Source organism: Canis lupus, chromosome 6 (genome assembly GCF_011100685.1).
Source record: "Canis lupus familiaris isolate Mischka breed German Shepherd chromosome 6, alternate assembly UU_Cfam_GSD_1.0, whole genome shotgun sequence".
Taxonomy (NCBI): domain Eukaryota; kingdom Metazoa; phylum Chordata; class Mammalia; order Carnivora; family Canidae; genus Canis; species Canis lupus.
The window spans coordinates 7520001-7536125 of NC_049227.1; the positions used below are offsets into that span (position 1 = coordinate 7520001).

Here is a 16125-nt window from a genome sequence, read left to right on the forward strand (position 1 = left end):
TTATTCATGAGAGACAGAGAGAGGCAGAGGGAGAAGCAGGCTCCCTATGGGGAGCCTGATGGGGAATTTGATCTCAGGACACACACCCCCTCCCCCCACCCCCGCCATCACAACCTGAGCCAAAGGCAGATGCTTAACCACTGAGACACCCAGGTGCCCCTGGTTCAGACCTTCTATCTGAACTATAGATATAGTTCAGACTATATCAAGATCTGATATATATGGGCAGCCCCGGTGGCGCAGCGGTTTAGTGCTGCCTGCAGCTCAGGCAGGGCATGATCCTGGAGACCCTGGATCGAGTCCCACGTCAGGCTCTCTGCATGGAGCCTGCTTCTCCCTCTGCCTGTGTCTCTGCCTCTCCCTCTATGAATAAGTAAAATCTTTTTTAAAAAAAAGATTATATATATATATATATATGACTATAGCAAGAGCCTCCAAACTGGTCTCCCTACTCCTTTGTTCCTTAAACGTGTCCTCCACCTATCACACAGGGTATCATTCCTTTGTTTGAATCTTTCTTTTGGCCTTAGTGGCAAAAAGAAATGCATAGTATTTAAAGACATTCATAATCTTACCCAGCCTGGTCCCCACACTCATATCCTGACACACCCTAATCTATTTCCTCTGTCCTCAGCCCCTCTGTGTACCCTCCTGCCCTGGCTACAGGGAACGTTTCACTGCTTCCTGAATGCATCAAGCACTTTCACATCTCTCTTCCTTTGCAGGAGCTTCCCTGTACTTCATCTGGCAAACCCTCGTGTGTGCTTCAAAATCCAACTCAGGCGTCCCACCCCTTTGTGATGTCTCCCTGACACCTCCTCCAAATGAACCACACCCTCTGTGCTCCAACTCCTGTGCTTAAAGTCACATTTATCCCACTGTACTGTAATTATGTGTTTGAGTGTCTGTCTGCCCAAGCAGATATGAACTTCTCCCAGCAGAGAAACCAAGTTTCTGACTCACGTTTGGAGCCTCAGGACCCAGCACGGGGCATGGCACCACATGTGTACGGGTAATGACTATCTAAAATGAGTCAGTAAGTTAATGAAGGAGTAAGTCAGTGAGTGAACAGACCAAGAAGGAAGAATAGATACACCTGAACCGGTGCGCGTGGGATTGGGTCCCGCCCCGCCCCCAACACATGGAACTACATTTCCCAGAAGACCCCGCGACCTGGGCATGCGCACTGGAGAGCTAGGAAGCTGCGACGCCGAGTTTCACTCTGGCTGCCTCCTCAGAGTCGGAGCTTCAGCCGGAGCGGTGCCCAGGCCGGCCCGAGCTGCAGCCCCAGCGCGGCGGTGCCCTCACCCGGCCCCCTCGTCTTCCTCAGCCTCGGTGAGAGGGGCGGGCGGGCCACCTGCCCGTCGCCAGGGCTGGGGTCCCGGGGACGCGGGGGGGACTGAGCCGAACTGGGACCGGAAGGGGGCGGGCGTGGGACTGAGGGAGGGCCGGGCCGGGCCGGGGAAGAGCCCCGTGGTGAGGTCCGGGGGGACTGGGAGGACCCGCCGCGGGGCTGGCCCGGGGCCGCGGCCGCCGGAGGCGGGAGCTGGGAGAATCGGGCGCGCTGGCAGCTTTGGGACGGGTCTGGGTGCGAGGGTGAGCGCCGGGTGGGAGCCGAAGGGCTGGCAGGGGGAGGGGCGCAGACCCCGGGAGTTCGGGGCCGTGGCGAGGAGGACACCCCTTCCCACAGGGGCGGGCGGAGGCGCTGGAGATCCCGTCACTGGGCTCCGGGGCTCGCGGGGTCGATTCTCCTGGGTTCTGGCTTCGGGCGGACGACTTGCTGCAGCCCGGGGCTGTACTTTTTGAAAGAGTTTGCCCCCAAACTCTGCTTCCCTGCCTCAGGTAGGGGTCGCCCTCCGGGAAACTCCGGTTTCCTGGGGGCCCTGGGTTCCTTTTGAGGGTTGCGTAATGTACGTCGGAGAGGATTTAGACGACTTTTTTTTTATTTTTCTGAACCTGCCCTGTCGCCCACTCCGCTCCCCTCCCCTCCAACCAGCTGCTCCCTTCCACACTGGTTCCACTTCCCTAAGTGCCAGTAACAGTGGAAATAGTGTGTGCACGCACAGGCTCCCGGACCGTTAAGAATTAATTCAAGAATACTTCTGCCTGCTATCCTCTAGAGTTCTAGAAGGTCGACGTTGTGGTAGCCAAAATCGGGCTTTACCCTCACGGTAACTATAACTGGGCCTCTTACTCATTTGCTGCGTGACCTTGGCCAAACTTTTACCTTCTCTGGTGTGTTAATCTCCTGGATTCTTACACTGCAGACTGACTTAGGAAGCCCATTTAGGCCTTTCCGTGAAAGAGCTGAGGTGTGTGTGTGTGTGTGTTTCCACCATCCCCTTGATTATTGAGTGGGTAGAGGGAGACTGTTGTACCTTCTGTCCTGCCCAGGCTGTTGAAAAATAAATCTGGTGGTTTCCAGTCCCCGGCCGCAGCGCACAGACCCAACATCTGTGCATTCGTTTTCACTGACTGCTGTTTCTCAATTTAAAACCTGATCATCTTTTTCCTTGTTGGCAAAGGTGCCCTGGAATTTGTGTTGCTGAGTCAGCAAGGCTTTCCGATTTGCTCGGTTTTTGTTGTTTGCATTTTATATCAAGATGGGAACTCAAACAAGTCATTCCTCCTAAGGATCTAGTGTCTCTGTCAAGAAGGGACAGTTTGTGCCAGCTCTCCAGAGAGAAAAGGTAAGAGTGACAGGGACTTCACATTGCTGCCTTCTGGATCTGGTTTTCAGTAGAGGAGGTGGAGACTGGGGAGGGTGAAATTTGAGGTCTCCCGGATGAAAGTCAGCCTTGGGAGTTGATTGTTGATTGCCAACTGTCTCAAATAAAGTCAAGTGCTTTCTTGCCAAGGGCTTCTTCTGTTAAACCAGGCTTAGAGGATGCTTTACACATGGTTTTCACTTAAGACATGCTTTATGGGGTGAAGGACACAAGTCATGATTTCTGCATCTGAGCTGGAAATTTTATTTCTTTTGTTGCCCGCACAAAACTGGGTGCCTTCTTTGTGTCAAGCCCCATGCTCAATGGTGGGGCACAGTGATGAGTGAGAAGAGCTCTGTCACCTGGGAGCTCATCATTTGGTGGAATGGACTGTCCGTTCCTAGACAGACCCTAGACAGTGGCAAGGAGTTGTTGGTGTGCTATGTGTTGAGGTGGGAGGAATCACAGGGCAGAGCCCCAGCCCCTCGACCAGGGGCTGTCCAGGAAGGGATAGGAGGGAAGGGTCAGCAAGCTTCTAGAAGAACATAATTGAGCTGAGTTGTGAAGGACTTGAAAAGGAGAGCAGAAGCCTGGCAGAGGAGTGGGCATCTGCAGAGTCCAGAAGTTACCTGGTACGCATGGGCCAATGTAAGTAGCTCTATGTGGCTAGAGCAACAGGGATGGGTGTGAGGTGGAGGAGGCTGGTTAGGTAGGCAGAGGGAAAGTGTGGATGGTTTTGTGGGCCGCACTAAGGCTCTGGGAAGCAGGATTTTAGCAGAATTCCATGAGGGCATTTTACATGAGCACACTGGCTAGAAAGTATGAATGGATTAGACTGGATTATTCTCTTTGTGACTGTTTCTTTACACCATGCCAGCTTTTGATAGAGGAAGAGTTAGACATAGATGTTGCCCTCAGTTTCTTCATAGTCTCCTTGAAGAGATAGAATGGACATAGAGAACTGTAAAGGGCAGGCAAGTGCTGTGGAAGTTGAGAAGAGGGTGTTTTCTTTCAGTTGGGCATCTCGAGGCATCATGGAAGTACGTTTAAATTGGGTCTTGAAAGGAAGTCTGAGTGGCCCAGTCTGTTGAGCATCTGCCTTTGACTCAGATCATGATCCCGGGGTCCCAGGATTGCTTACTGGGGAGTCTGCTTCTCTCCCCCTCACCCATGCTTGTGCGTACTCTCTTGCTCAGTCTTTCTTTCAAATAAATAAAATCTTTAAAAAAATTTGAGTCTTGAAAGTATGGGTTAGATGAGGATGTGTGGCCAGATGGGTGGGATTCTTCATAGAGCTGAGGCATGGCGGGGGGTGGGGGGGGGGTGGCTGGATGTATGTAGGGGTAGCAGTTGTCACTTAAACTCTTTTGGGGAATGGATTGGGGAGAAGCAGGTGTAGACAAAAAGAAGGTATTGAAGGCAAGTACGCTGGCAAATACTGTTGATAGGGAGGAACCAGATTGTGATGGGCTTTCAGTGTCAACCCAAGGAACTTGAAATGTATTCGGAAAGTATACTTTGGGAGGCTCAATATTGTACCCGCCTCTCAGGTGAACCAGGAGAGAGAGTTGGAGAAGCCAGTTGGGAGAGAATACTTGTCAGTGTGAGAGGCACTTAGATCCCAAGTGGATGCTGGCAGCAGGGGCTGAGGAAGTGAGGACGGAAGAGAATGCAAGCCGCCGTGGTGGCTGTGGGGGAAAAGTGAGGAGCTGGAAACCCAGGTTTTTCTCCTAACTGCCGGGGGCCAGGGAATCCAGGGAAAGCAGAATTAAGAAGGAAGGTGAGGGGTGCCTGGGTGGCTCAGTGGTTGAGCAGCTGCCTTTGGCTCAGATTGTGATCCCAGGGTCCTGGGATCAAGTCCCACATTGGGCTCCCTGCGGAGAGCCTCTTTCTCCCTCTGCCTATGTCTCTACCACTCTCTGTGTCTTTCATGAAAAAATAAATAAAATATTAGAAAAAAAAAAGGGGGGGGGAGGTGAGTTTGTCTTCAGACATCTGGGGGAAGGTGCCAAAGAAGCCAACAGGAATGGGGCCATGGCCTCCACAGAAACTGTGTACCAGGACTAGTGCTTGGCAGGTGATGTAAGATGTGTTTAATTTTTACCTCAGGTAAACACAGAGCTAGATTAATACACACTAATCACTATTCATGTGTGGCTTGCTTTTATTTATCTCCTAAGTTTTTTTTTTAATAAAAGATTTTATTTATTTGAGAGAGGGCAAGAACACTCAGAGTGAGCATGAGAAGGGGGGAGGGGCAGAGGGAGAAGCAGCCTCCCTACTGAGCAGCGAGCCTGACTTGGGACTCAGGATTTGATCCCAGGACCCCTAGATCATGACCCAAGCTGAAGGTAGATGCCCCTCTAAGTGACTTTTAATGAATGTAGTAAACTCTTGCATTCCAATCACCTGAAGCAAAAGCTTGAGAAGGAAATATATGTATAATCATTTGGTCTTTCTCCCATCCTGAGATAGCCATCATCCCCTAGCTTTGTGTTTATATATTGTACCTATGTGTTTCTAAGGAAAGTAAAAAAATATTGCTGAGATTTATCCATATTATTGCATGTCATCTAGTTCATTTGTTTTCACTGATGAATAATCCATGGAGTGAATATACTACAGTTCAGGCATCTAATTTTCCACTGATGGGCACTTAGTTGTTTTCCAGATTTTTCCTATTGCAAATCTGCTGCTCTAGACATTTCCATACACATCTGTAGTACATGTGCAAGAGGTTTTCTTGGGTTTGAACTTAGGGGTGATATTTTGCTGGGTTATAGAGTAAATAAATGTGCAGCTTTCATAGATATAGCTAAACTACTTTCTGAAGAGGTTGTACCAGTTCACAGTCCATTAGTACCAGTGTATGGGACTTGTAGTTGCTCCATATTCTTGCCATCACTCATCATAGGCAGACTTTATTTTTGCCAATTGAATGGGTATAAAATGGGATCATTGGGATTGTGATTTCTGTGTTCCTGAGTCCTGACGTTGAATATCTCTTCATAAGCTCATTGACCTATGTGTTTCCTGTGAAAATTTGTTCATGGTTTTTGCCGATTTTTTATTATTTACTGATTGTAAGAGTTCTTTGTAGATTCTTGATTTTGATCCTTTGTTCATATTGTGAATATTTTCTTCCAGCTTGTATTGTACTCTTTCTACTTTATTTAAGACCTCTTTTGGGATGCCTGGGTGGCTCAGTGGTTGTCTGCCTTCAGCCCAGGACGTGATCCTGGGGTCCCTGCATGGAGCCTGCTTCTCTCCGCTTATGTCTCTGCCTCTCTGTCTCTTATGAATAAATGAATAAAATCTTTAAAAAAAAAAAAAGATCTCTTTTGTAGAATCATCTTAATTTTAAGATAGTGGAATTTTGTTGTTGTTTTTGTAGTCAGTGTTCTGTGTCTTGTTTAAAAAATCTTTCCCTGGGGATCCCTGGGTGGCGCAGAAGTTTGGCGCTTGCCTTTGGCCCAGGGCGCGATCCTGGAGACCCGGGATTGAATCCCACGTCAGACTCCCGGTGCATGGAGCCTGCTTCTCCCTCTGCCTGTGTCTCTGCCTCTCTCTCTCTCTCTCTCTCTCTGTGTGACTATCGTAAATAAATTTAAAAAAAATTAAAAAAAAATAAAAGAAAATATACTTAAAAAAAAAAATCTTTCCCTGACCTTAGTCCTTGCCTTTAAGGAGCCTCTGCCCTAGTGGAGGGCCTGGTAGATAATTGCACTCAGATGTTACATGGATATTGATTGTTAGAAGTGGCCACTTCTGCCTGTGGGCAGAGTGGGTATAGGAAAGATTTCACAGGGTAGAGCGTCTCAAGCTGTAGTTCCTCCTCAGGTGCTGGGGAAAGACATGTCTGCAGAGGACAGAGGCACTTTCCTACTTCTTGACAGAGAAATAGGTTCAGAGAGGTATTTTTCAACTCCAGGACAGTGGAAGCATGGTGATAAGATGTTGGGGACGCTGTAAACTAAACACTCCAGTTTGCACGTTATCTGTGGCCGTTTTCACACTATCGTGACAGGGTTACATCAATACAACAGACCCCCTTTGTTTTGCAAAGCCTAAAATATGTACTCTTTGGCCCTTTAGAGGAAAAGTTTGCTGAGTTCTGCCATGATAAGTTGTGGTAACTGTGGTAACCTGATGAGTGTGTCCCAGCCACCACAGTGGTTCAACTAGTTATTGCTGGATGGGTTATGAATCTAGGTCAGCACTGTAAGTGTTGCCAACTTTTCTACTTTCCAGAAGCTGAAAATCTGGATTTTTTTTTAAATGGTGAATATTCCAATTTTAAACAATAACTCATTTAACAACAACAACAACAAAAAGAAACCCCTGAAAACTGTCTAGGCCAGGAAAAACACACCTGGCAGGCCGACGTGTCCAGCATGAGCATACCTCTTCTGTCTCAGTGGGTCTGGAAATGATTTGGGATTCCTTATTCCTGTGGATTCTTGGGCAGGTTGCTTATCTTCTTTTGCCTCCTGTCCTCATCTGTAAAGTCAAGACTGGCGCCCAGTACCACAAGGCTTAAATAAGAACCCGTGTAAGGTGCTTAGTGCCTGGTGCCTTGTAAGCTTAGGTTGGTGGCCATCACTGTTAGTCCTGCCACTGCTTTTACTGCTGCCCCATTTTGACCCCCTGTGTAGGCCTGGGGATCAGGGCTGTGTCCTGACTAGCTGCCAGTGGCCACATTGCTCCTGGCAGAGAAGGAGCTGGCATGGCAGGTTCTCAGTGCTGGTGGAGGAGGTTGCCTACAGGGAATCAAAGATTACTAGGGCCTGCCCCCTGGCTACCCTGGGCTTGCTTTTTTATTTATTTATTTATTGAGAGCACGAGCAGGGGGAGGGGCAAAGGGAGAAGGACCAGGAGAATCCCAAGAAGGCTCCACGCGCTTCACTACAGAGCCTGAGGCGCGGCGCAGTCTCACAGCCCTGAGATCATGACCTGAGCTGAAATCAAGAGTTGGACGCTCAATTGCCTGAGCCACCCAGGCGCCCCACCCTGTGGCTTTCTGAGGCCTACTGGGAAGATTCTGCTCTGACCTGCCCCTGGAGGGCTTAGGCAGGCCCCCGCTAGTAGAGGAGTTGTCACTTCCCTTCCAGCAGCCTGAGTGTGAGGGGCAGATTATGTATTAGTGTCCTCCATCTTTCAGAAACTTAGTAAGTTTTGGCTGGCCCTGTCTTTAGCCATCTGGTTTTTGTTTGTTTGTTTGTTTTATTTTTAAAGATTTTATTCATTCATGAGAGACAGAGAGAGAAAGAGAGGCAGAGACATAGGCAGAGGGAGAAGTAGGCTCCATGCAGGGAGCCCGATGCGGGACTCGATCCCGGGACTCCAGAATCATGCCCTGGGCTGAAGGCAGGCACCAATCTGCTGAGCCACCCAGGGATCCCCTAGCCATCTGTTTTCAAGATAAAAGCCTCATCTTACAGTGTCTACCTATTGCAGTAGTTCAGGTCTGTGGATGGTCTGTTTTTGTTTTGTTTTTAAAAAATTTTATTCATGAGAGACATAGGCAGAGGGAGAAGCAGAGGGGAGCCTGAAGCGGGACTTGATCCCAGGACCCCGGGATCATGACCTGAGCCAAAGGCGACACTCAACCACTGAGCCACCCAGGTGCCCTGTGGGTAGTCCATTGTATGCCTTTTCTTTTTTTTAATTTTTAAAAAAATTTTAACATTTATTTATTTTTTAAAGATTTTATTTATTTACTCATGAGAGACACAGAGAGAAAGAGAGGTGCAGAGACACAGGCAGAGGGAGAAGCAGGCTCCACGCAGAAAGCCCGACATGGGACTCGATCCCGGGTCTCCAGAATCACACCCTGGGCTGAAGGCGGCACTAAACCACTGAGCCACCCGGGCTGCCCCTGTTGTATGCCTTTTCTTGGAACTCAGAGATGGGGATGTGTGTTGGCAAAAGAAGTGCCATGGTACTTTGATGAGGTCTCTTGTTTGCAAAACCCCACAGAGATAGCAGCCATTTAAAGTAATGATGTTAAATCATGGTGGTGGTAGTGGTTTGGTTTATATTTGTGGTCTTTTAAAAGTGTTGGGCATTTTAAAGCGATGTGTTGCTTGCTGATAATAGAAATAATACTTTCTCACTTTAGAAAATGTAAAGAGTTGAGGTATGTGAGGAAGTAGAACCAAAGGCCTCTTCCATAAGGCCTCTTCTAGTCAAAGGCAGCCAATGTGAACACTTTGGGAGGTTTCTGTTGAGTTTTCTCTGTGCTTCTCTTTTAACTGTCAGAATAGTGCTATGGTAAATATCTTTACATCAAAGATTTTCTATAATCTGTTTAGATTGATTATTGGGTCAAAGCAAGTAAACATTTCTAAACCACTCCATACATATTATCACACTTTGCTGGAAAGGGTTTAGCCTTCCCAGGGGTAGGAGGACTCCGTGTACTCCTTCCAGCACCAAGTATTGAAATTAAGCTTTGTTTTGCTTTGGGTTTTTTTTGTTGGTCTTTAACTATTTTGATAGGCAAAAAAATAATGTTCCGTTGTCTTTAATTTGCATTAAAAATGTTTCTAGTCCAGTAGAACATTTCTTTGCTGTGTTTGTGTGCAAGATTGGCCTTTCCCAGGTCTGTGGGAAGGCATCTTGACAGGGCCCTGGTGGCAGGCTGCACGGTCTCGAGGTCTAGGAAGGTCACGTTCCTTGTGTCAGCTGGTGGGTGTGGAGTTTCAGGCTGAGCTTCTTGGAAAGGCCCCGAAGGAGAGGCGGCTTAGGAAATAGGCCTGGGCTCACTGCGTTCCTGTCCATGCTCCTCAGAACTCTCTATTCTGCAGAAAAGCATCCTGAGCCTCAGGAGAGGCTTGTAGGCACGAGGCCATTTTTGTGTCAGAAAGAGCACCCCACGTTCCTGCATTTTACATATCAGGGCGGCCTGTGGTCCCATTTGCAAACAGGTTCCGCTGCCCATCCAACTGCCTGAGTGGTAGAGCCTACAGAAGGGGAGGTGACTGTCCCAAAGTCACCTGAGGGTGCAGCACACCTGTGTGTGACCTGAGCCGAGGGGGATTCTGACAGCTGTCTCCATCTCCATCTCCCCCTCAGGATAGCAGACGGTGGGGGCCAGCCACAATCCCTGTGTGGACGGAATGGTGAACCTCTGAGCCCAGGCCTGTGCGAAGCTGGTACATGTTTCGGTGGGCTTTGGAGGGATGAATCAGTCCTCATGTATTGGCAAGGTGACAATCACCCAGCTTGAGCACTGCCCTAAAAACCGCATAGGACTCTCTCCCCAGCCGCTGCAGCTGTTGTGGGGATCTGCTTGTGTGGTTCACACACCCTGAGGCCCACAATTAGGCAAGATGATTTTTGCTCAGATTCTTGTGCCAGCTTGATCTTGTTCTAAAGCTCTTCTAAATCCTCTGTGGATAGAAAGACTCTGGGACGCATGTAGCTTTTTTTTCTTTTGTGTGAAAACGCCTCCCTAGTAGAATAGCAGCAACCACCTGTGCCTCACAGTGCAGCACTGTGGACAGGATTTGTAGCTAAATCCAGCAAGAGAATGCAGAGGGAAGTGGGGACGATTTTTCTCATGGTCTAAGTTGTTGATGTTTTTTAGAAAGTAACTTTGGGCTCATCCTACGACTTAATATTATGACCTTGTGGAACATTTGCAGGTACAGAAAGAGGTAAAAAAACAAAACCATAATTCTGTCACTCCTATTAAAATTTCAGAGTTGTTCCTTGCAGCTTCCCCCCCCTTCCTTCCAGATCATTTTTTTTAAGTTTGTTTATTTTTAGTAATCTCTGCACCCAGCATGGATCTCGAACTCACAACCCTGAGATCAGGCGTCACATACTCTTCTGACTGAGCCAACCAGGTGCCCCAATTCTTTTTTTTTTTTTTTTAATTTTTTTTTTTAATTTTTATTTATTTATGATAGTCACACAGAGAGAGAGAGAGGCAGAGACATAGGCAGAGGGAGAAGCAGGCTCCATGCACCGGGAGCCTGATGTGGGATTCGATCCCGGGTCTCCAGGATCGCGCCCTGGGCCAAAGGCAGGCGCCAAACCGCTGCGCCACCCAGGGGTCCCCGGTGCCCCAATTCTTAATTCAGAGTTTTATTTTACAGTTCTCTCGCCTGTAAAATGGGGACAATCCTTACCTTCAAGGGCAATTGAGGTTGAGCAAACCTAGAGGACCAGAGCACCCCACAGTCGGTGCCCAGTGAACAGCACACTGTCCTGCCTGACAGCAGAGCAGGTGCAGTTCCATATCTTGTATGTTGTATGTGTTGTAAGCAGTCATAGGTCCATAGGCCGTTTGTAAACATCTTTCGAGACTCCTATTCCATCATTAGAATATCCTGTAGCTTCTTTAAGAATTCCCTTATGTAGCGATGCTTGGATGGCTCAGCAGTTGGGCACCTGCCTTCAGCTCAGGTCATGATCCCAGGATCTGGGATCGAGTCCCACATTGGGCTCCCTGCAAGGAGCCTGCTTTTCCTTCTGCCCGTGTCTCTGCCTCTCTCTCTCAGTCTGTGTCTCTCATGAATAAATAAATAAATCTTTAAAAAAACAACAATTCCCTTATATAGATGTTTAGGTTACTTCCAGATTGAGGCTTTTTTCCATGGCCAATTATAGTAATTATTTTCATAATTAAGAACACCTTCAATAGCTCCTGTCATTAGGAGCTGAAACAAATTAGGTTTTTGAACTACAGCTTCATGATGGCTGAAGTAGTTGTAGAGAACGGGTGCCTTGACACGGCCCTTATATGTGCATAATTGCTGCGTTCAAGTGGAACACCAGTGGGTGTTTCTGGGCATTGCTTCAAATGTGCCCTAAGTCCCCTGGAGCAGAAGGTTCTCTCTCTCCCTCTCTTGTCTGCTGGAGTTTCAGACCTTTTGGGATATTAGGCATTTGAAGAGCTGAAGCCCCAGCCCTAGGACAGCTGTAGCTCTCCCTCAGGGAGTTCCTGTTCCCATGGGGAGACAGACCCTGAAACCAATAAATGCAGTCATTTGTGTTCAGATTAAGTGGACTAGGCCAAGAAGGTGGATGGAGTCAGCACTTTTCGGGTGAGGGTGTTGGTCAGAGGGCTCAGGAGAGGGGGTGCTTTGGCTGGTTCTAGAAAGATGGGCATGTTTCCTTGGGTTCTTTGGTGGAGAGAGGACTAGAGTCTGGACACATGTAGCAGCAGGATCAACAGCTCAAAGGTGGTAGGGAATGGCTTTGAATGTTCTGGCACTTGCTAGAATTTGTTGTGGCTGGACGTAAGGTGGGGACAATGGTATGAGGGAGGGACAGTGGCTGTGTGCCATGTCTTCTTCATCTCTGGGTCTCTAGTACCCCAACAGTGCCTGGATGAATGTGGGCCCTTGGTGTGTGGAGGCCAAACACTTGCATGAAAAACTTCAGCTGCAGCTCTAGCCCATATCTCTCAAGCTGTTTGGCAGAGTTCTGCGAGTTGGTTCATCTGAGGATGTGCGGACATGCTGGAACATACCAGGTGTTCTAATATATGGCAGGCCACCGCTGCCTGAGAGATGAGTGATGCCTGCCAGGAGGTGCCAGAAGGAAAGTCTGGGCTCAGGATTAATTGGCTCTGAAACCAGTCCTGTGATTTGTACCTGGATGTGGTTATAGAGACTTCTAATTGCAGTCACTGAGCTAATAAGCCAGCCAGCCCAAGGGCATCCCAGGTCTGATCCTCCAGAGTGTGATGTGTGCTTTTGTTGGAGCAGTCGGCAGCTCACTGGCAGCCCTGGCACCCCCAGGTGTGCTCCGAGTTCTTGTAGGCCTGACTCATCCATTGCCCACATTCTCATGCTGTGTAGCTCAGTGCTACCCTGGGCCACCACTCCTCACCCAGACTTGAGGGGTGGGGACAGAGGTCCTAGTGTGGCAGGCAGACAGGGTGGGGGGAGTGGGGGGTGGGGGGTGGGGGGGGAGGAGGGCAGAGAAAGGGAGGGAGGGGACAGGCTTGGAAGATATGCACTGGGTGCCTAGTGCTTTGCGGAGTGCTTTGTTCACTGAGAACAGATGTTGGTATCATCATTTTCAGGTGGGAGAAAGCAAACTTGGAGAGCTTAGGTACCTTCGTCAAGATGATACAGTGAGTAGAATAAGCCCATGCCTGTCATTTTCACACACCACTCCAGATCAGCCTGCTTTGCGGAGCAGGGGTTTGGAGCCTTCTCGAAACCTTGATGGTGCAGAGCTGTCTCAGGGACAGCAGTGAGAGCCCAGGGTCCCAGCCTATTACCAGCTGTGTAACCAAGTCACGGCCACTCCCTGGGCCTTGGTTTCCTCACTTGCAAAATGCGGAGACAGTTCAATGTGTGTGTGAGGGGTTTGTGTAAGAATCAGAACAGATAGTGTGACTGGGAACCCTGGGTGGATGTGCTGTAACAGCTGAGAGTGCTTGGGGCTTGGGATGGGGGTCTCTTTTCTCCTCCCTCCTTTCTCAGCAGGGTTTGTAAGTGGAGCCCAATGTAGAGTCAGGTTGAGCTTTCCTGTCCAAGAAATGGACATTAGAGCTGAGTTGATCTGGGTTTGCCTCTGCTGTCACTTAGCAGTATTTGTGTGCCCTTCAATAAGATCTTGACCTCTTTTGAGCCTTATCATAAAGTGGAAGTACCACCTTGTCCATCTATTAGTCATACACGAGACAAGTATATTTGGTATTTGTCACTAAATTGGTCCTGTTCCTCTTGCACTCTGGGGCCCTGACACGGTACCGTGTTCTTCAAACAGCTGCAGGCTACTTTCCATTTAGCTGTATTTTGAACTAATATGTATAGGGCACTTAGGTCATGACAAGGCCTCTGCTGGGGCTGGCAGTACGACTGTGGACAAGGCAGATGCCTCGGCTTGCTGCTGTCTGGAGAGGCAATATGATCTGGAACATGTCTATAGACATCAGAGTTCTGGACACTGCTGCAAGGGAGAAGCTCACATGACGGGTGGCTAGGGAAAGCCTTCCTGCACCACATAGGCTAGGCCTCAAGTCTGAGTAGAGTTGACAAGGGAACAGGATGGGCTGGGATAGCTGGGAGAAGAGTGTCTCAGGAGATGAGTATAAACCCTCTGGGCCTGACCAGTGGTCAGCAAGACCCAGACTATGGTGCGGAGAGGCTGGGCTTCAGCAGCTGTGAGATTTTAATGTTTAGGGTACCCTTCATGGCTAATGATGCCTACTGGGGCAGCCTGGAGACCTGGGCGGAGTTAGGACTGTGCTTTGAGTCTCAGTTCTGCCACTGAGCCTTTGGGTGTCCTTGAGCCCCCAATCTTTTGTGAGACAAACGTTTTTCCAATCTGTAGCATAACAGGTATCTCACAAACAAACCTGTTTTGGAAACAGTAGTCTTCACCAAACAGTGTAAGTAAGGGATTTGGGATTACTCATGAAAACACAGGATAGGGCAGCCCGGGTGGCTCAGTGATTTAGAGCCACCTTCAGCCCAGGGCCTGATCCTGGAGACCCGGGATCGAGTCCCATGTCAGACTCTCTGCGTGGAGCCTGCTTTTCCCTCTGCTTGTGTCTCTGCCCCCCCCCCCCCCAATCTCTCATAAATAAATAAATAAAATCTCAAAAAAAAAAACAAAAAAAAGGAAAACACAGGATAAAAGGATACACTATACACTCACTAGTTAGGTCAGAGGGAAATGATTGGTAAAAATAAGCTGGGCTGATGATTAGCACCCGAAATTCACTCCACTCAATCTCCCTGAACATTTGCAGAGGCAGGTAGGATGCTTGATTGACTGAATTCTTCCTCGCTGCCTGAGCAAATAAACAGGATCAGGTATTGATTCACCATGTTTTTAAGGTATTAGAAGAAAAAATTATTGTGAAAAAGTAGCATTTTTCTCTCCCTGCTCTCAGGCTGACTCTCAGGGACACTATGTGTGTTGTTAACTGTTTGTCCTATTTACAGGTCTGCTGGAAGCACTGGGCAATGATCCTGAGACTCCAACCCAGAGTGGTCTGAAAGCATTTGGGAAAGAAGAGGGAATCTTGGGGAAGATGGCCATGGCCCCAAGCCCTTCCCTGGCTCAGGTGTACACCAGTCCCGTGGCAGTGGCTGTGTGGGAATGGCAGGATGGGCTGGGCACCTGGCATCCCTACAGTGCCACCGTCTGCAGCTACATTGAGCAGCAGTTTGTCCAGCAGAAAGGCCAGCGCTTCGGGCTGGGGAGCCTGGCCCACAGCATCCCCTTAGGCCAAGCTGACCCCTCGCTGGCGCCTTATATCATTGACCTCCCCAGCTGGACCCAGTTCCGCCAGGACACTGGTAAGATACTTCTTGTCTCTAATATGTGTCAGAGTGCCTGTGTTGGGGTTGTATATAGGAATGACTCTCAGAGCTTCATTCTGTCCCTGAAATGCACTCATTTGGGAGGCAGGTGCCATGAGTGGTACCAGGTACTACAGTATGAGATGTACCTCTCACTGGTAGGGAGTGCCTCAAGAGCAGAGTGCATAGGCCCTCATAGCCCCTTCCCCCTTGTTTCCCAAACCTCAAATGCCTGCTTCCACCTGCAGTGATTAGAGGGTCTTGCAGACAGGCTGGCGTGGAATTAGTGTGTGTGCTGATAAAGAGGGCCTAGTGATGACTTCTGCCTTCACTGCACTATCTGCGTGACCTAGTTACGCAGGTAATTTCACTCTCTTATTATGCTCATGTGTAGGTTTTTTGTGGGTTTTGATCAATATTACTGAGAATGGGATCACCAGCTTCCTCCCAGAGCCATGCCCTGTCCTTCTCACCCAGGGGTTCTCAACTGGGGGTGATTTTGTCCCCCAGGACGTTTGACAGTGTTGGAGATTTTTTTTTTAAAGATTTTATTTATTTATTCATGAGAGACACACAGAGAGGCAGAGACACACAGGTAGAGAGGGAACCAGGCTCCATGCAGGGAACCTGATGTGGGACTTGATCCCAGGATCCTGGAATCAGGTCCTCAGCCAAAGGCAGACGCCCAAACAATGAGCCACCCAGGCATCCCAGTCACAGTGAGTGTTAATCAGGGAATGGAACTGTAGTGTTGTGAGAGGACGAAGTTTGAACTTGAGTGGCCAGGTCACAAGGAAGGAACGAAGACAGGCCCGAGGGAGGGGCAGGTTGTCCCTTGAAGGGACTTTGACTTTTATTCTGAAAGGAGGAACCTTAGGAGGATTTGGGCAGAGGAGTGCCATAATCTGATTTGGAGGTGAGGAGTATCCCTGTGGCTGCCATGGAGGCAAGGGTGGAGATCAGGAGACCAGTAGAAGTGAATTTGATGATCATCTTTTGGCAAGTGCTATTGGAAACATGGCCCAAATTATTTCTCTTCTTTTGCTCTGTAATCTTCAGGTTTGGTTTATTAAGAATATAAGCTAACCACTGGGTGTTTCCCAATAGTTGCTACTTGAGAAGTCAAAGGGATTGTTACA

The 16125-nt window shown here is 48.7% G+C and overlaps 1 protein-coding gene across 7 annotated transcripts in view; it reads left to right on the forward strand.

Annotated features, from left to right (window-relative positions):
- The first annotated feature begins 855 nt into the window (after positions 1 to 855).
- Positions 856 to 16125, forward strand: part of DTX2 (deltex E3 ubiquitin ligase 2) — a 38703-nt gene continuing 23433 nt past the window's right edge. The window contains exons 1-4 of one of the 7 annotated variants that reach the window (XM_038539161.1): positions 856 to 1335; positions 2526 to 2690; positions 12751 to 12801; positions 14627 to 14983. In XM_038539161.1, the coding sequence (XP_038395089.1) occupies positions 14716 to 14983 (268 nt within the window). In that variant the 5' untranslated portion in view covers positions 856 to 1335; positions 2526 to 2690; positions 12751 to 12801; positions 14627 to 14715. Of the gene's footprint in view, positions 1336 to 1477; positions 1597 to 2525; positions 2691 to 12750; positions 12802 to 14626; positions 14984 to 16125 lie in introns of those variants that run through there. The other 6 variants (XM_038539167.1, XM_038539164.1, XM_038539163.1 and 3 more) reach the window with 6 other exon arrangements.